General features: G+C 36.3%; 1 protein-coding gene across 3 annotated transcripts in view; it reads right to left on the bottom strand.

Annotated features, from left to right (window-relative positions):
* The window catches only part of CFAP20DC (CFAP20 domain containing), a 286,437-nt gene that overhangs the window by 73,243 nt on the left and 191,741 nt on the right, over positions 1–21,453 (bottom strand). For all 3 annotated transcript variants that reach the window (XM_049777338.1, XM_049777341.1, XM_049777339.1), the window contains one exon: positions 8,134–8,337. In XM_049777338.1, coding sequence (XP_049633295.1) covers positions 8,134–8,337 — 204 coding nt within the window. The remainder of the gene's footprint in view (positions 1–8,133; positions 8,338–21,453) is intronic.

Below are 21,453 nucleotides of genomic sequence, written 5' to 3'. Positions count from 1 at the left end.
AGAATTAAAAGTAAACTCATTATTCCCAGAGGACTGAGCACTAATAACTGCATATTATTCAAAATTAATGCCTATTATCGATAGAGTTTGAAATACCTATATATCTTTTACATTGTGCATTCAACAGCTAGCAATCATCATGCAAGATGCTAATTTACGGTTGAGAAAGAAATGGAACAAATCCTAGAAATTAAGAAGCTTGTCCTTTAGGTGGCACTGTTGTTATACACGAGAGTTGGAAAAATAACAGATACAATTAACTACTAAGGAGACAAGAAACTTTGCTTTTCCATGATCAAATCACTAGAAATTTTGGTGTGAGGGAGACGATTGAAAGCTAAATAAAAGAACAGGAGATAAGATAATCAACCCTGCCATGTTAAAGGTGAAGACAATATTTTTATGCTGTTATGTAAAAGCCCATGAAAAAGGAAATAATATTGCAAGGTTAATCAAGACCATAAATAACTTGTTTGAGAACATAACCATAGGCTTGTAATTTTATTAAGTGCATTTCCGTCAAAATGTTTAGCTCTACAAAGTTCCACACTGATGGATGGATGTGATGAATTCTTATCCAACCATTCCCCCTTTCCTAACTTCTCCACCAATAAGCAGAGATGTATATACGCTTTACATGAAGCTATGAGAATTATTATCTAGAAGGAATGTTAACTTAGTGATATGCTGAGAGCTTAGCATGCTTTTCTTGAATTTAGTTTAGAAATAAGTTAGGTGGGTTGTTTCTAGTTAGCAAGAATAATAAAATACTAAAATGATAAAATGGTTAACAATTATTTGTAAATCTCTGTGAGGGCTAGTCTGGATTCCAATGGTTAAGTTCACATTAAAACCTGCACGGGAGGACTTCTGCCCATCCTATGAGTTCTGGTCATAAAAGGAGAAATATTTTTTGATCATTCAAGTGGCCCTAGGAGGAAAGAAATTTCGGTGGAGCAGGGGACTGCATTTAGTGTAAACTTACATTGTTAGCCCTTGGCATATACCATGGATTCATTCAATTCTCACCAGGCCAAGGTGAAGAAGGTATCTTTACAGGAGATCATGTTAATTAAATGCATTTGTTCCTATGTTGGCTAATGTGCAGGCTATCTTTATTTGGTTATCACATGAAGGTAAATCACATGAAATAATAGTTATTCCATTACATTATGAAGAAGCCCTAGCTTCAATACACACATAGACATGGTTTTATGCTATTGTCGGTCCTAATTCCTCACTAACATCAATTTTACTTAAGAATCTATTATATAGGGCCAGAGAGATAGCATGAAGGTAATGCGTTTGCCTTGCATGCAGGTCAGTGGTTCGAATCCCGGCATCCCATATGGTCCCCTGAGTCTGCCAGGAGTGATTTCTGAGCATAGAGCCAGGAGTAACCCCTGAGCATTGCCTGGTGTGACTCAAAAATTAAAAAAAAAAAAAAAACTATTAATGAGCTGTAGCGGTGGCGCAGAATGGTAAGGCATCTGCCTTGCCAGCTCTAGTCTAGGATGGACCAAGGTTCAATCCCCCAGCGTCCTATATGGTCCCAAGCCAGGAGCAATTTCTGAGTTCTTAGCCAGGAGTAACCCCTGAGTGTCACTGGGTGTGCCCTCCCCAACTCCAAAAAAAAAAAAGAAGAATCTATTTTAAAGGCCAGAGAGACGATATAGCTTGTAAGGTGCTTGCCTTGTTTGTGGCTGGCCTGGTTGAATCCTGAGCATCCCTAGAATGATGTCTGAGTGCAAAGCCAAGAGTAACCCCTGAACATTGCCAAGTGTGGCCCAAAAGCCAAAACATTTAACAACAACAATAACAACAACAACAACAACAACAACAAAAGAATATATTACAGGGCTGAAGAGAAGATTCAATGAACTGAAGTACATGCATTGTATGTAGGGACGCCTAGGCTTGGTCCCCAGCACCACAATGATCTCCAAGAACTGCTAGGAGTGACCTCTGAGCACTTTAAGAGGAGTATCTTCTAATAATCAATGGGTATGACCCCCATAATCAAAAATATGAACCCATTATTACCAACTTCAATTTCCTTTTCCAAGGCTTCCTTGAACCTAGTTTTAAAGTAAATCTCATGGGGGCTACACCTAAAAGAAGCCCTCCAAAATTGATTACTGGTAGCCTGGTTTCTGCAGAAGTTGTAAAGTACTGTGTTAATTGAATTTGGTTCTCAGTTAGAAACTTTGAAAAATTTGTCTGTCAAAGACCAATGGATTTCTCACTAGGCTTGATTTATTTAGCACAAGATGCCTACAAAAGCCAATTTGCTATGAGAAATATGGGTACAGTTAATTACACTTTTAAATGACTAATTTATTATATTTAAATACCTTTTAAAGAATACATATTACTATAAACTGTTCAGATGCTGAGGAAAGCTGAGGAAGCCAAAAACCTAAACATGATAGGTTTTTGCTAGAGACTCCATTTCTCTCTGTGTGGGTATCCTGGTTTGAGATTGCAATGTGTGTGTAGCCACTACATTAGAATGATACATGTGTGACCTACCTAAACCTGTTTAAAAAGCCTTTTACTTTGGTGTATTTTAAGATCCATTTGTGGAATCTTGTATGTAAAATACAACCTTTTATCATTCAGGATTTATGTAACAAAAAGTTACTGCTTATTTTGGAATTTTGTTTAGGTTTCTATTCGAGAGTGAAAAGGGAAGCTCTTCACATTGATTCATTCAAACAGCAATAATTGAGGATGCCCCAAGTCTGGTCTGCTTTGGGCATAGTCCTGTCTTCCAGGAGCTCACACATAAGTATGGGGGGTGGTGAATATTGGCAACAATGGTTAGATGACGTAGGGAATTTTAGAATGAAATACAAAGATAATGGAGCTCACAAAAAAGAACAAATACTTTTGTGCAGGTAAAGTACAGGGTTTCAGGAAGCAGTGACTTGAGTTGGGCCTTGTGAAACAAGGTGTGTTCTAAATAGGTAGAAGAATGAGAAGGAGAGTGGTCTGTAGGCAGAGGAAAGAGCATGAGAAATAGCATTATGTGAATGAACAAAGGGTATGGCAGTGAAGGACAAACTGTATAGGTTAGTTGGAGTTTGGAATAATTCTGAGTGAAGGGTACAGGGTGGGTAGGATTGTGATACAGGGAACTCATTTTAAATCCCACTCAAGTTGAAGGAGGAAAGACACACTTCTGAGGTGTTATCTTTGGGAAGGGGGAGACAGCTTAAAGGACCAAAATATATGCATGGCATGCTTGAGATCCTGTGCTTTATTCCTGGCACTAGAGGAGCCCAGAGAACCACCAATAGTGCCCGGATGGCTATCCAAGCACTCTTAGGTCTGAATGTCAATGTATTGCTAGGCCTCAACACTGGCCCATGTAGCTGGGTTGAGTATTACCAGAAAAGGCTCTAAGAATCCTACTGTAATCTTGGGAGGGCCTCCCCAACAACAGGTTGCTACCTTGTTTAAAGGGAAGATTTCTACCCTCTCTCTAGACTTAACCCAGTTCTTCAGAGCTTGGTATACCCTCTGCCCCTTTCTACATGGAGAACTTGAACTTGTTCTTCAACTCTGACTAAGTAACCTTTCCTGTAAAAGCATCCCTGAAACTAAAAGCAGAAGAAATTGTTCATCTTCTGTGCTAGACTTTATTCTAGTATCACTCATATCCTGAGTTATAGGGAGCAGTTTGCTGTCTGTTTCTCTTCTAAATGGTGAATACCTCAAGGCTGGGCAAGGCCTTATTTATATCTCCTCAGTATACTGTATGTGGAACATATGTAAACCGATAAGTTAGATAGTGGCAAATTATCATGGAGATGGCTCTAATAGCAGCAGAAAGGAATGAGGTCTGAAGCAGGGACATCAAAGGCTTTGGAACTAATGCTTAAGGAATAATAAAGTGTAGTAAGACACAAGGAAATTAAGTGTTTTTTAGAAAGTTGGGACTAGTGATAAAGCATAGAGTAAAGGATGGTATTGATAAGAGTTAGCTGGTATGTGAGTACCAGTGTAGACTGATGGTGTCACTCACTGAGATACAAGAAATGCAGGATATCATTGCGACAAAGTTCTGAATACTTTTATGTCTTCATATTCACAGTCTCAGTACTTCTAAAGAGAAGGGCATGAGCTCTCAGAAATCTAACAGTTCTTGTAAATTGCTCCATTTAAACCTATATGAGCAACTAGATGCAGAGTTCATTAAGAAATACAATTTTCTTTCGCTGATAGTTCCAATATTAGATGAAATTTGATGCAATAATAAACATACTTTATGAATACCAAAGGTAGGTTTCTCAATTATTTTCTCTGTCTGAAAAATAGACTGCTTTTCAATTTCTCATTTGGTCAAATAAAAGGTTTACTAAATTCATTACCAATAGTGTTATTTTTGTCTGTATACTTCTAGAGGGGAGAATTTGTCAAGGGCAAGACTACATACAGTCTTAGGCTGAAAATGTAGCACGGTGGTATAGTGGTACTTGCCCTGTATTGTGAGGCACTGGTTTTGATACTTGCAACTATGGAGAATAGAAAAAAGACAGGAGTCTTTGGCAGTACCGGATAGTGATGAGAAAATGGGAAATTCAGAGTAGAGACTTTCTAGAACACAAATAATCATCCCTCAGTTTGCCCTTTGGTAACGCTGGTCACCCAGCTACTTCATGACAGAATGAGCTCTTACAGAAGGCCACTGTTTTCTTTCTTATTCGTAGTTTAAATAACTGCTGAGGAATCTTTTATAAGAAGGGACATGTGTCATTGAAAATTGCACTGGCAAAGGACTACCACTTTATGTACTTAGCTCTGGTGATAAGGATACTCCAGGAGACTGGCATTCGGGGATTCTCTTTTTCTGGATAGGGAGATGCTCTTTGATATTAAAGCTGCTTGAGGTTTTTCATGATTATGTATGCTTGATTGTTCAGATTAATTAAAATACAGCTAAGGAGAAAGGTCTCTGGAGGATAGGCCATGACATAAAAAATTGTCATCTTCCCACCCCTACAGCTCCTTAGTGTTCATTTGAATTCCCCCTCCCATGACATTTTATAAACCCTCTCAGGAGTAGAAATCTCACCTTCCCTTGTAGAATGATAACACTCATAATTAGGTCACTTATCAAGAACTCACCACATTGTGGAGATTAGGAGCTCACACTTGAAAGTCAGACCAAGGTTGGTTCGCCTGACTTTATGCAAATCCTCAATTTTATCATCTGGAAGTGGGAACTGAATAGTGTTTGCCATATAAACTAACAGCAAGTAGTTAATAATTTAACATATCTAACACTTAGCTCAAGAGCCTTTGAATTTAAACACATTGAAATAAATCAGAGACATGGAAAACCAATGACGTAAGAAAAAAGAGAACAATGGGGGTGAGGCTATCATCTACAGGATTATGACTGTATACCTCTAAGTCATGGCTCCATCCAGGCAGAATTAGAATAGAGCCATGTTCCAGCCTTGACTGGTCAGGGATAACTGGTCTGGGTCTCTCACAGGAACAGAGTATCTCAGGTCAGGTGCAGAAAGCTCTTCTGGGAAACCTGGCATGGCCTGAAAGGGAAACCTCTCATATTTGTGGGAGCCTGGTGTTAATTCATTCCTAGAGGACCCGCTTCTGGACCAGAGTTTCCTATGTAGCAGAGCAACTTTCTCACTGAAATATACTGGAAGTCAGCCTTGACAAAAACCCACGTTTTAGAATAGAAAAAATAAATAAATAAAGAGAAAAAATATGAAAAGAGAACCACAAATAATTAAAGGCTTGAAACATAATTTATGTACTTCTATCACATAGTTAAAATGTTGCACTTATGTTGAATTTAACTTCATATAAATATGTGTGATCTAATAACAAATATGTCCATAAATATTGCTTGAGCTGATATTGGATTTATAATACCTAAATATGCTAAAGGTGACTAATTATAATCATTGTAAAAATAATTTTACTATCCAGTCTTATGACATTTTTTGTGCTTTAAAGAACTGCTGATACTTTGTCATTTTTAGTAAGCTCTAAGATCCTTGAGGATAATATTGTGGAGAAAGGAGTTACGCAAGCAATGGGAATGATCTGGGCTTCACCACCAGCCAGGTGTAGACTCTTGGGCCTCACCTTCAGTTACACCTGAAAGCAGAAAGGCTATGATACCTGTTCCAAATATATATGGAAATATTTATATATGTACAGTTCTAATATATATCACAATTAACTTACATTATCTGAAGAGAATTTAAGGCAAGACAAATGCCCTTTCCCCAACGTGAAACATTATTTCAGAAATGGACTATGATATTTCTCATGGAGAATGTTTTCACAGCATGGTATTGGAATAAAGACAAACCCTCAGATCAGTGGAATAGGCTTGCATACTCAAAGAATGTTCCTCAGACATATAACCACCTAGTTTTTGATAAAGGAGCAAGAAATCCTAAATGGAGCAAGGAAAGCCTATTCAACAAATGGTGTTGGCACAACTGGTTAGCCACCTGCAAAAAAGCGAACTTAGACCCCAGCTAACACCATATACAAAGGTAAAATCCAAATGAATTAAAGACCGTGATATCAGATCTGAAACTATAAGGTATATAGAACATGTAGGTAAAACATTGAGACTAAAGGCATCTTTAAGGAGGAAACAGCACTCTCCAAACAAGTGGAAGAAGAGATAAACAGATGGGACTATATTAGGCTGAGAAGCTTCTGCATCTCAAAGCAGATAGTGCCCAGAATACAAAAGCCACCCACTGAGTGGGAGAAATTATTCACCCAATACTCATCAGATAAAGGAATAATATCCAAAATATACAAGGTACTTACAGAACTATACAAGAAAAAAAAACATCTAACCCCGTCAAAAAATGGGGAGAAAAAATGAATAGACACTTTGTAAAAGAAGAAAGGCAAATGGCCAAAAGGCACATGAAAAGATGCTCAACATCACTAATCGTCAGGAAGATGCAAATCAAAACTATGAGGTACCACCTCATGCCACTGAGATTGGCACACATCACAAAGAAGGAAAACAAGCAGTGCTGGCAGGGTTGTGGAGAGAAAGGAACTCTTTTTCACTGCTGGTGAGAATGCCGTCTAGTCCAACCTTTATGGAAAGCGATATGGAGATTCCTTCACAAACTGGAAATTGAGCTCTCATACGATCTAGCTATACCACTCCTAGGAATATACCTGAGGAACACAAAAATCCAATACAAAAATCTTTTCCTTACACCTATATTCATTGCAGCACTATTTACAATAGCCAGACTCTGGAAACAACCAAGAAGCTTCAACAGATGAGTGGCTAAAGAAACTGTGGTACATATACACAATGGAATCTTGTGCAGCAGTCAGGGAGATGAAGTCATGAAATTTTCCTATACATGGATGTACATGGAATCTATTATGCTGAGTGAAATAAGTCAGAGGGAGAGAGAAAGACGCAAAATGGTTTTACTCATCTATGGGTTTTAAGAAAAATGAAAGACATTTTTAACAGTATCTCAGAGACAAGATAGATGAGGGCTGGTAGGTGCAGCTCATGACATGAAGCTCATCACATAGAGTGATGAGTGCAGTTGGAGAGATGACTACACTGAAAACTATCATAACAATGTGAATGAATGAGGGAAGTAGAAAGCCTGTCTCGAGTACAGGTGTGGGTGGGATGGGGAGGAGGGAGATCTGGGAAATTGGTGGTGGGAATGTTGTACTGGTGAAGGGGGGTGTTCTTTACATGACTGTAATCATACAACTATAATCATATTTGTTGGTTTTTTTTTTTGTTTTTTATTTTTGGGCCACACCGGCAGTGCTCAGGGGTCACTCCTGGCTGTCTGCTCAGAAATAGCTCCTGGCAGGCATGAGGGACCATATGGGACACCGGGATTCAAACCAACCACCTTTGGTCGTGGATCAGTTGCTTGCAAGGCAAACGCCGCTGTGCTATCTCTCTGGGCCCCTATAATCATATTTGTAATCACGGTGTTTAAATAAAGATAATTAAAAAAAAAGAAAATGTTTTCAGCCTGGCACTAGACTTCCCAGCAAGAAAGGGCTTTGTCACAAAGATACTTGCTCCTCCACAAGGTAGTATGCAAAGATTCAAAACCTCACAAAACTCACAGGTGGCAGGCAGGAGTTCCAAGTGGTTGTGTCATCACTGCTGCTACTTATGCTGACATTGCAGTTGTCAACTTGGGATGCACTCAAGCCATGGGATGGCCCAGTGTCCTCTAGTTCTTCGTTTTGCTGCCGTCGCAGGCTTGCCAGCATCTGCAATTCAGAATCACTCATCTGACTGGGCTGATAGTTTCTCCAGTCATATTCCTGATCAAGAGAGAAAACAGTGAGAGTAAAGGGTCATTTGGCCATTTTCAATTCTGATATACCAACAAATGATTCCTACAGTCTCTTCAATTTGTGGACACATATCTATTGAAGTAGAGTATACAATGCCCACGTGTATATATTGATATGTGCTCTGAATCAGAGTTGTTGGTATCTAACAATGAATATGAAGCTCAAATGATTTTCACTAATCATCATTATCATATATACCTTGGGGACTGGACTTCAACTATTCCATGGTTTTTCAGTACTTAAATTAAAAGGACTTTGGTAGCAGTTGGGGGTTCTGTGTCACCAATCCATGGCATTAGAAACATATATAGTATCATTATAAATATAAATAAAAATATATATTATAAATATCAGTGAGTTGAATTTACTAGTCAAAAGAAATGAAGTACTAAAAGAGTTAGGAAATAAAATACAACCTCTGTTGGTTACAAGAGACACATCTGATTTTCATAATAAACATTGGCTCAGAGTAAAAGTCTGGCAAGCAATACTATAGTCAAATGGTAGCCTTAAGTATGGGGAAGCCATACTTTAGATTAGAAAAATCTCAGTTCAAATTAGAGAGGGTAATAAGAAATATGGAATGAAATTTATATGTTGAGGATCAATCCACCAAAAGAAATTAACTCACAAATATATATGTACCAAACAAAGTGGCAAAAATGTTTCTGAGCAACTACTAATAGACCTAAGAAGAAACACCAACAATAATACAATAGTAGTAAAATATTTTTGTATTTCACTCATCACTGGAGACAGCAAACCCATACATGAATGGTTTTATGTCATTAAGCTGGAGAACCTAGAAGAAATGGATGAAATTTTAGAATTATGTAACCTCCTAAAACTAACTCGAGTAAACAGCAAGTCTAGACAGATCATTTATAGCAAGAAAAAGAAAATTACTAGTAAGAAAAATGAAGCAGTTTAAAAAAAAACAACCAAAACTTCCCTAAAACAAAAGATCAGATTTGCTGTGCTTATGCAAAACAAGCAAACCAAAACCAAAACCAAAACCAAAAAAATGTCGCATGCACTTCAACTTATGGGCTGAACATTCAAAGTGAGAGATAGAAAGTCTCTTGTTTACAGCACATAATTTAGTTTTCAAATTGACTTACATAAATATTTTAAAAATAACTAAAAGTCATAGTCCATAAGATTCATTCTTTGGTATGAGAATTGAATGGTGTGGAGCTGGAGTGACAATGGGTAGAGAATTTGCCTTGCATACCATCAACCTGCTTTCAATACCCGGCATCTCATATGATTGCCAAACCTGCCAGGATTAATTCCTGAGTAAAGCCAAGAGTAATTTCTGAGTATCTCTTTGTGTGCCCCCACTCAAAACCCTAAAGCCCAAACAAATATAAAGGATGGGTGAGTGCATTTCCTCTCAGACCACTGAACTGGCAGTCAATACATATGATCTTGCTGTTATTATTCTCCTTTCTCATGTTCTGTATATATATTGTCAATCTGTTCTATTTTTTTCTTTTCTTTTTTATTGTAAGAATTTATTCAAGAGGCAAAATTGATTAATATAATGAGGTAAACTAACATAACATAATATAGTGACATAACATAACATATAATTGATATAATAATACATATAAGTCAAAGAAAGTTTCTCATTAAAAACACAATTTTTTCATAATGGCTTACATATCTTTCACAGTAGAAACAGAGGTCTGATTTTACCATCCAAGACAAAGCAGAAGTCTTCCACAGACCATGAAAGCAGCAAGGGGAGAGTAAATGATCATGCAAGGAGTCAAGAGTTAATCCCATGACAGTATACTTCAGGGGTGGAGAAACCCTGTATCTCCTAGGTCAAGGGAACTCCTTCTACAATATCCCCAATAGTTACTGTGCCTATGCAGGGGGATAAAGAAAAGGAGGAAAAAAAAAGCACAAAACAATCATTTTTCCACATGTTTATTTATCGATTGATCGATTTTTTTGACGTCTTTATTTTGGAGACTACGGTTGATGTCTCCAATATTACTTTATTTTATTTTGTCTTGTCTTTCTTTTTGCACTCGAGCATGATTTGATTTCAGAACCGAGACTATTGTGTGGTGCCTGTCTTTATTGCTGTAGTGTTCACCGGTTATTTAATTCGTTATTTTTTTCTATATTGCTGTTCTATTGTTTTGTTTTGGTTTGGGGTCACACCCAGTGATGCTCAGGGCTTATGCCTGGCTCTGCACTTGGGAATTATTCTAGGTGTTGCTTGGGGTACCATATGAGATGCCAAGTATCAAACCCAGGTTGGGTGCATGCAAGGCCAAGTGCTTTCCATCCCCTTTCTCCTAACTTTCTTTATTCTTTAGTTAGGAAACAGGAGTGTAAAGAAATTAAGCATCCTTCACCCTTTATGAAGTTCATAGCAGAGAGAGAGAGAGAAAAAAAAAAGAAAGAAAGGAAGCAGAGAATGAGAGTGAGAGTGAGAGCAAGAGAGAAGTAAAGTCATTACACAACAATATTATAATTGATCACGATCACTACTACAGTAGATACGACTAAGATGTTTAGGAAGACAGCATAAAAGTGACAACTGCACAGTGCGGCTAAGGAAAAAAACCTCATAGGAACCAAAGGTAACAATTGGATAGTAACTAATTTGTTGACAACTGAAATTGGAATGGGTGACCTTAAGAGGGAGAAATCTCTTTATCAAGCATTACTGAAACAGAAGCTGGGAAAAATTACAAGTAGGAATATCGTGGTAGTCTGCAGTGGTAGAAATGGAATCACAGACCAGCTCATTAATTTATTCCAATGATCCTTACAGAGGCCTCACGTCCAGGGAATTTCTAGGACTGAACTTGCTTAGAACTAAATGTTTTCACAATTTTATTTCATCAAACAACAAAATGTATTCTGATAACACCCCGGAAGGCAGTTAACAATTAGATCAGAGAAGCAACTTTCTCCTGGGTCATGGACAGAGCAACTGGTGGTGAAGTTTAGTAATTAACTTAGTCTCCTGATACATTCTTGATGTGCAGTTTCTAAAACCATTTCAAAATTACCAGAAAAGCTGAATCATTTATTTATTTATTTATTTTAAAGAAAAGGTTTGCAATGAAGTCTTCACATTAAAGTGAACTCTATAATTTAAGTAAATTATGCAACTGCTGAGAGGCAAAGTGTCTTATGTAATTCTGTCTTGAAAAGTTTCAAAATGTTATGCATAACCCAATTTTGTCTCAAAGTAGCTTTGTATGAAATAGGGGGAGACATTATCAATCAGATTTGTTTTTGAAATGAGGAAATGGGCCCAGACTATGTAATTCAGCTGCGCTCAGATTCCTAGGCAAGCCATTTATTTATGAGCTATTCAAGCCATTTATTTTTATAGTTCTTTCTTCACACAACCATGAGACACTAAGACAGTGAAGATGCAAATGCAAGTCCCTGCTTTACAATTTAGTAGAAAAAATTATAAAAAAGGGTCATACTGTAATGTAGCTTATATTGAGGAATGATATAAAAGCACAATGCCTTGAGAATGAATAAAAGAAAAATTGATAACTCCAGCACAATAATAAGACTGAATAACCACCCCCAACCTAATCTCCCTTAAGATTTTAAGACAGCTGTCTTAAAAGATCGGGTAAACATCTGCCTATTGAATTTTGTGAGCCAGTTCTACTGTGCTATAGCTGATATTAGGCTAAATTTACAATGGCGAAGTAGAGGAAAAACAAGAATTGGCCAAGAAATAGGATAAGATCAAGAACCTCATTCTAATAGAATGGAGAGATGACTGGGCCATTATTTTCATTCTCAAGCTGATAAAATTCCCAAGACGCTCTTTCTAAATCAGGTTTATACTGTGACAATGCCTGATAGTCAAGGCAAAGGGACAGTGTGTTGTAAATATGCTTAATGAATGATCTACAAAATAGCTCCTGAATCTTAATATTCTTTTATGTGGCACCAAGACAAAAAATTTTGGTATTACAAAGGAGATAATGGCTGTTATAGTAATATAATACAAAAACATAAAAAAAAGAAAGATATGTACAATACTTTGGCATTTAAGAAAAGAGAGGTTATTTCCTGCTTTATGGAGTAGACAGTCAAGGCTTTTTGGAGGAGACAGTCTGTAATCTCTGACTTGAACAGAGGTATTACAGCAGCATATTCTAAACATTGGCCAGGAAAACATGAGGGCTAAGCTGGAAGTATAAAGCTTATTTTCACAGAAAGTAGTAAATAGATTGGAAATACTTTCACATTTCTTTTTAGACATAAAATCAGTCAGACTATTCCAAAGTAGAAAAAAAAACAACACAGAATTTAAACCTTGTAAGACAGAATGATTTCCACTTATTTCCCTGAATCCTATTAACAATATTAAGAATCTACCACAACACACATTCCTAATAGCTCCCAAATGTATGCTACTTAAATATATTACAGTGCATTAAAAAAATAGCTAAAGGAGTAGGACACTTTAAGCCACAAAAAAGGATGATACATGGATCTTTCAATTGTAATGCTAGTGAGAGAAACTAGACACACAAAAAAATACATCCTGGTAAAACTAGTTTGAGAGATGGGAAAAAGAAAGTGACAGGAAGGATTTATAATGAGGTTTTCTTAGTACTGGTAATATTTTTTAGATATACATTAAATTCATATTCATATGATATTCACATTATTTAACTTGTGAAAATACATCAAAGTATATGTTTATAATATGCATCTTCTCTGGGCAATAATATTAAAGAAATTTAATACTCAAATAAGATTTCTTTTTTTTCTTTATTTAAACATCTTGATTACTAATATGATTGTGATTAGGTTTAGGTTTCAGTCATGTAAAGAACACCCCCCCTTCACCAGTGCAACATTGCCACCACCAATGTCCCAAATCTCCCTCCATCCTCAAATAAGATTTCTTAGGAAGCTATTAGTTGTCAATCATTGGCACTTTGTTCTGAATTGTTTTAGTAGGGAACTAAAATATTTTGTAAATGGATCTGGGGAGCCAATATATCGGTAGTTTCAAATTTGTATTTATTATTAAGAGTTCAGAAGCTGTAATTAAAAAAATTTAAAGTAAAAACAAAATCTCAACAGGAAAGCAAGAAAAGTAGTATAAGTCACATTTTCAAAAATAATTTTGGAATTTGGCATTTCTATTGACTCCATTACTATTTGCAGGAAGTATCTAATTTCTCCACATAACTTTTGTTATGATTCTGGGAATCAAACACAGGTCTTATGTATGCAAAACAGGCCCTCTACTGTGTCACAGCTCTGGTTACACTGACAATTTAAATAACAGTTAATTGTAAATTATTCACCAACTAGCAACCTCTAAGACTTGTTTATAAATTCCTGAGCTATATATCACACACAAGGGTTGTCCTAATACACAAGGGCTGCAGGGCCACTAATAATAGGAATGAAGAGAAGACAGTAGAGATCTCTGAACTTTTACACATACTTGAATACTCATTTATAATTCATGATAGGTTTTAGAATGTCTTTTCATTATGCACAGAGGTAAATAAAAATGCAAAAACTAGGCAATAGTATAACTTAAAAAACTTTGCTAAGTTTAGCAGAGGCTATATGAACTCATAGTATGAATGAGGTGTTATGCTTGAAGAACTAACAAGTAAGAATCTAGATTGTGCTTTAAGTCAACATTAGTTAGGTCACCCTGGTAGTAAGAGAATCATTGGGTGTCTGTTACAAACATTTCAAGCATGTGACCTGGCAACAGTGCTCAGCAATTGACTCAATCAATCCATTTTGCATTATCTATGCATGCTGAATACAATGGTGGCAAAATTTCTGATAGAGATAACTTTCTCTCTGATAACTGTGTCCTTTTCAGCAGAAAAAAATTTAAAACAATTTTTCATTTTGTTTTCTTCCATTCTCCTTTGACATCTTCCTTTTGAGTATTCAAATATTTGAATTTCTAAGTGTTTATTTTATGATTATTTTTTGTTTTGAGTTTATCATGAGGCTTTTATGCAAGGCTTGACACTATGACCAACTGAGCTGACTAATACTGAGTTCATTTTAATGCCTATATTTTTACTCTTCCTATTTTGCCACCCCACATTTTATTGGTATCTTGCTGATTTGAGGTGGAATTTATGTTTACTTTACAGGAGTTCTTTACTTTTTGAAAGATTGTCTTGGGAGTAGATGAATTGATTTAATTTTTGCCTGTAAACTGATTATCCTTCCTTCAACTCTACAAGATCCTCTAGCAGGGAAGAATATTTTTAGATTTTCAGTTGACAATCTTTGACTTTTTTTTTTAATTTTATTTTATTGAAACCATTGTGCTCTACATAAAAAGTCCTTCATAGCTGAATTTAAGATATACAGTGAGTCAGGGCCATTCCCACCACCAATGTCGACCTCCCTTCACCAATGTTCCTGAGTGCATTCTATGACAATCTTTTATTTTAAAGTATTTTAAGTATATTGCATAAATCCTTTCCTTCCTGCAAGATTTTTTTATAGAATCTTATAGAATTTTATAGAATTGTTATAGAATTTTATAAATTTTTATAGTCTTATTCAAGAGACAGAATGTTTTCTTTGTATACAGTCATTTCTCACTGTAGATATTCTTTATTTTTTTGGGTCATACCCGGCGGTGCTCAGGGGTTACTCCTGGCTGTCTGCTCAGAAATAGCTCCTGGCAGGCACAGGGGACCATATGGGACACCAGGATTCGAACCAACCACCTTAGGTCCTGGATCGGCTGCTTGCAAGGCAAACACCGCTGTGCTATCTCTCCGGGCCCACTATAGATATTTTCTGTATTATTTCCTTATATTTAGTTTAAGTAATGTCTTGATGTGCCTCTCTTTGGGTTTATTTTGTTTCACGTTCCTTGAGCCTTTCATACTCAAATATCTAATTTCTTCCATAAAAAGAATTTATATCATAATAATTTAATATACATTTTATATAATACACATTTTAACAGAATAATTTAAAATTATCAGACATTTTCATCAAGTAAATTTTTTACACCTTTCTTTCATATCTGTCTGAGGTTCCTTATACTATGGCTCTAATCAAACACATTGTCTTTGTTGTCATAGGGATAAACTAACTCCCCCAAACTAAAAATCAAATAACAAAAATGTCAATAAATAAAGCTTAATAATTAACCTGGATATTAATTACATGAACTCATCAATTAAAAGACACTGAGTGGTTAAAAAATGAAATCATTTCCTGTTACCTACAGGAAACTAAGCACTTGAAATAAAAAATTGGAAGGCAGGGGCCGGAGCAGTGGCACAAGTGGTATGGTGTTTGCCTTGAATATACTGGCCTAGGACAAACAGAATTTGATCCCCCGGTGTCACACAGGTCCCTCAAGCCAGGAGCTATTTCTGATTGCATAGTCAGGAGTAACCCCTGAGAGTCACTGGGTATGGCCTCCCCCCAAAAAAATTGGAAGGCAATCACAACAAATGGTCATAAAAGACAATGGTGGACAGAATTTTACAATGGTGGTGGGATTGGTCTTGGAACAAATGTATTATGACCAACTATATAAAACACGTCTTTAAATAATTTATATAATAAAAAACCAAAGAACAAAAGTCCTGGGCCACATGGTTTTACTAGGGAATTCTATTCAAACGTTAAAGAATTTATGTTTGTATTCTTTTAAAAAAAATAGAAAAAATATTTTTAAACATTTATTATAAAGGTAACATTAATGGGATACCAAAATCATACAAGGAAAAAGAAAAAGTCTTTTTCTTTCTCTGTCTCTCCTACGAAGGGGCCATATTCAGTAGTATTTACTGACTGGGTGTTGTGGAATTGAACCTGGGGATTTCTCAGGCAAAGCATACTATTCTACTTTCTGAGCCATTTCCTTACTAGACCATCCAGATATGTTTTTAAAAAATATAACAAAAATTACTAAAATTCTTATAGAGTCACAAAGGACTTTCAATTAGCTAGAGAAATTTTGAGGAAAAACAAAAGAATTATCTTACCCAAGGTTAACTGATATTATAAAGCAACAGTAATTAAAACTACAGTGTTGAAATAAAAATAGACATATTGACCAATAGATCTGAGCCAAAAAACTAGAATGTCTATTATCACTTCATTAGGACAGATCTACCATGATCATTTAATAGAGAACAGGAAAGCTCTTCAACAAATGGTATTTTTTTTCTTTTTTTTTGGTTTTTGGGCCACACCCGACATTGCTCAGGGGTTATTCCTGGCTGTCTGCTCAGAAATAACTCCTGGCAGGCACGGGGGACCATATGGGACACCGGGATTTGAACCAACCACCTTTGGTCCTGAATTGCAAGGCAAACGCCGCTGTGCCATCTCTCCGGGCCCAACAAATGGTATTTATAAAATAAGCCTCATGCAAAAGAATGAACTGAATCACTCTAACTTCATACACAAAATAAATTTGAAATAAAGAAAAAAATCATAAATTATGTGGAAAATAATATATATAATACATCCCATGAAATTAATATCAGGGATGACTTTTGGGACTCAATCACAATGAAAAGAAAAAAGGCAAAACGAAACATTTGTTATTCTGTCAAAATAAAAAAAGTTTTTTGTACTGAGGTGGAAAATATTAGCAGGAAAAAATGTAGGACAAATGACAATGACCAAACTTAAAAATGTGCCTGTTGAGGAGGCAGACTGGGACATAGGGTGGAGGGAAATTGACATTAGTTCTTGGACTGTGGTTGGAACACTGTCTTCCTAGAACTCAACTCTGAATAATTTTGTAAATCAGGTATCCTAATAAAAGAAGTAAAATAAAATAATATTTGGGTATTAAGAAAAATAAAATGCAGAATTCTGAAAAGAAGATATTTGCATATCATATATCTGATAGGCCTCTATAATAAGATATATAATTTTAACTTAAAACACTTAAACATGGGCAGATAATATTACCAGGCAATTCTTCAAAATGAACAGACATCCAAATAGGTACATGAGAAAAAATGCTTATCATTCCTCAGTACTAGAGAAAAACTGGTCAAAACATATCACCTGTTTTGGGGGGTCATCACACCAAATGATACTCAGGCTAAATCCTGACTCTGGGATCACTTCAGTTGGACCACATAGAATCAGCTGCATGAAAGGCAAGTGCCTTACCTACTTCGCTATCACTCTTGCCCCTGATAATGTTCTGGCTTCTGATTAGTAATCTAGCCTCTGATATCATCTTGTACCTCTGAGAAGACCAGCAAAAAATGTTTAGTTCCTTTAACCTGAAAGGAATGCCTGTATGCTGCAGGTGGAAATTCAAATTGGTGTAATTATTTTGATAAACATATGAAGTTTTCTCAAAAAGAAAATAAAACCCTCCAAACTGCACATGATGTAACAATTCCATTTCTCTATTTTTATCTTAATATATAATTTTATTTAATTGAAAAGTAATATAGATTTCAATGTTTCCTGCAGTGCTATTTAGAGTAGTTAAGATCTTGAACAACTTGGATACCCAAAAAATACACTGGATTATAAAGAAATCCTAACAAGAGAAAACAATTTAACAATAAAACATATGAAATAGTTATCTTAAACAAAATAAAGAAAAGAAAAGAAATGATGGATGATTTCACCAGTGTGTTCAATATAAGAAAATAAAGAAGAGTGACAGAACAAACAGTATATGGTTAAAAATAAAATCAGGGCTGGAGCAATAGCACAACAGGTTTGCCTGGTAAGAGATAGACCCAGGTTCAATGCCCCAGTATCTGATATGGTCCCCCAGCCTGCCTGGAGTGATCATGAGTGCAGAATCAGGAGTAACCCGAGTGTCGCCAGTTGTGGCCCATCTCCAGCCCCCGAAAAATAAATCTTCAAGCTGAATAAAAACAAAACATGGTGCAGGAGACACAGTGTAGTGATCAAAGTGCTTCCTGTGCATATGACCATCTTTGGCTTTTCAAGTTCCACTAGGAATGATCCCTGAGCACAGAGCTAGAAACAGCCTGAGCACTGCTTGATGACTCAAACCTTCCTTACTACAAAAAAAGATAAAAAAAAAAAATTAACAGAAGGAAATATGGTGGAAACAGTGGTAATGGTGGTGGATATTTAAAATTCAATAAAATTAAGTAGCAACCAGTTCTTGTTCAGAGTGATCATTTCCACTATCATTGTCATGGTGGTTCCTTCGCTGCCGTAACTGTACTTCTGCTATTTGTGGCAAGTTTTCTAGCATGGACTGGTCCTCCTGACCCTCATCTCTATTATCTCTGGACACTATTACCATACTATTTTTTTATATTCCACAAATGAGTGCATTCATTTTTTTTTTTTTTTTGGTTTTTGGGCCACACCTGGCAGTGCTCAGGGGTTACTCCTGGCTGTCTGCTCAGAAATAACTCCTGGCAGGCACGGGCGACCATATGGGACACTGGGATTCGAACCAACCACCTTTGGTCCTGGATCGGCTGCTTGCAAGGCAAATGCCGCTGTGCTATCTCTCCGGGCCCAGAGTGCATTCATTCTATGTCTATTTCTCTCTTTGATTCATTTTGCTCAGCATAATACTTTAGGTATCCAACCATGCATAAGGAAAACTAAAGACTTCATTTTTCCTAACAGCTGCCCAGTATGAAATACCATCATGTAGATGTACTACAGTTTCTTTAACCACTTATCTGTTTTCAGGTACTTGAGGTGTTTCTAGATTTTAGTTTTTGTGAATAGTGCTGCTCATACATAAGAATTCAGAGGGCTTTTGTTTGCGATATGTTTTTGAGCTCCTAGGTATATTCCTAGGAGTGGTATTACTGGGTCTTATGAAAGCTCAATTTCTAATCTACAAATCAACCTTTTAATCTATGCCCTAATATAAATATAATTCCACATATGTTGCTTTGGCAACTGATTTTCATGGATAATTATTTAAAAAATATAGCTGAACTCTTAAAGTGAGTTGAGAAAGAAACCATATTTTCCAGCACCTATTTTCTTAATTCAGGGGTAGTTCCTAAATTTAACTATAAGCTATAGATTAAAAGAAACTCAATAAAATCAAATAAAATGGATTTTATGTTATATTTATGAATATCCCATATGCAAGTGATCATAGATTTATAATCAGTAGTTTAAAATATCATTTAAAGAATTAGGAATAAGCAACAACTGAAGCTACTAGTAGAAATAAAAATAGTAGAAATAAGTCAGGTGATTTTTCTGGAGTAGGAAGATAACAAAAGTTTGAATTGCTTTGAAATATAAATATAAGGGGTTAAGGATCTTGCTTGGCATGCAACCAACCCTGACTCTATTCCTGGCATCATGTAAGGCCCCTCTAAACCCCTCCAGACGAGTGCTCTGAACTCAATACAGGAGTATGCCTGAGCAAATCTGGGGTGTGGCACCAAATATAGAACATGTTTAAAAACAGGAATAACATATATATCAATATCTGGGAATATTTCTAGATATTCTAATGTTTCAGATGTAAAAGTAGAAATAAAACTTAATTTATCAATGTTTATAGAACTTTTTCCATGGTCTTAATAGGGAGTAATGGTAGAGCAGCTTTTTTGGCCCAAACTCCCAGTTTTGACACTCTTCTTTGTCACTTATTTGTTGCAAACAGGTTAAAGCCTGTTGTGAAGTATATAGATGAATACTGAAGAGGAAGTGTGAAACAACTTGTAGAGGACCTGGCATGTGGCCAGTATTCTAAAATCTTCATTACCAATGGTTCTTAATCTAGGATCTCAGATCTGTTTATCTAGGAATAGTCAGCATTAGAGCCTCTTACAGATAAGGTAGAAAAATGGGAAGCATTTGATTTTATTAATAATTAGGAAAAGAAAGACATAAAAGAAGATGGATTTCATCAATAAACATTTCACCAGTGGAAGGTTATCATATTAGAATATTGGAATGAAATGTTACTGTGTGTTTGCTAAACAATTAATGTATTTTCACAGAATCTACTTTGACAGTCTCTTAAACTTTGTCACATAATTTTAATTACAATTTCTGAAACTTTGGAAAATTTAAAATTACTTTCTCTTACTAAGAGTAACTGTTATATCGTTCACAGGTTCAAGTGCTCAAAATGCAGACAGTAGGGTCTGATTTAATAACACAGTGGGTAGGATCCTTGTTTTATATGTGGATAATATGGGTTTGATCCCTCGCATCCCCTATTATTCTCCTGAGTCCATTCGCAGTGATCCTTGAACACAGAGCTAAGATATGAGGTGGCCCCCAAAACACAAAAAGTGCAGATAACAAAATGCAAGTTTATTCTATCATCCAATATATATATATATGTGTGTGTGTGTGTGTGTGTGTGTATATATATATATATATTTTTTTTTTTTTTTGGTTTTCTGGGCCACAGCTGTTTGATGCTCAAGGGTTACTCCTGGCTAAGCATTCAGAAATTACCCCTGGCTTGGGGGGGGGGTCATAAGGGACACTGGGGGATCAAACCGCGGTCCTTCCTTGCTAGCGCTTGCAAGGAAGACACCTTACCTCTAGCGCCACCTTGCCGACCCCTATCATCCAATGTTTAAACCTTAATTTCATTTTAAATTATTTTCATATACTTACAGCCTACACCGTATTTGTTTCATGAAATCACAGTGAAATTATAAGAAAACTCTAACTTAATGCCTATGATTGAACTATGTCATGGAAATTGCAGGTCTTGTTCCTATTGCCTCCAGATGCACCAATAACGCCCCATGGCATTGATTCTTGTTTGCATAGACACATTAAAATGGGAAAACACCATACATACAGATAAGTTCTTATCTAATAAATCTCAGTACAATGTACCTTACACCCTGAACATTGATATAATGACCTGGCACAGGCCACAGAAGAATGGGCATCCTCCATTCACGCCGGAACCAGGCAAGCTATCTACGAAACATCCAAGGTCTTTTACAACAACAGCTGGAAGCAGTCCTCTACCAGGAAAGACACTACCAAGGGTCTGACATTGACCTCTTAAAAAGAGACTTCCGTTTACACTGAGAAGACTTGACAGCAACAATGACCTGCTCTACAGGACATGGTTCTCTCTAGTGC

The sequence above is a fragment of the Suncus etruscus genome, chromosome 7 (genome assembly GCF_024139225.1).
Source record: "Suncus etruscus isolate mSunEtr1 chromosome 7, mSunEtr1.pri.cur, whole genome shotgun sequence".
NCBI lineage: Eukaryota > Metazoa > Chordata > Mammalia > Eulipotyphla > Soricidae > Suncus > Suncus etruscus.
Note: the sequence above shows the minus strand (reverse complement) of the source record. Positions and strands in the feature narration are given on the sequence as shown.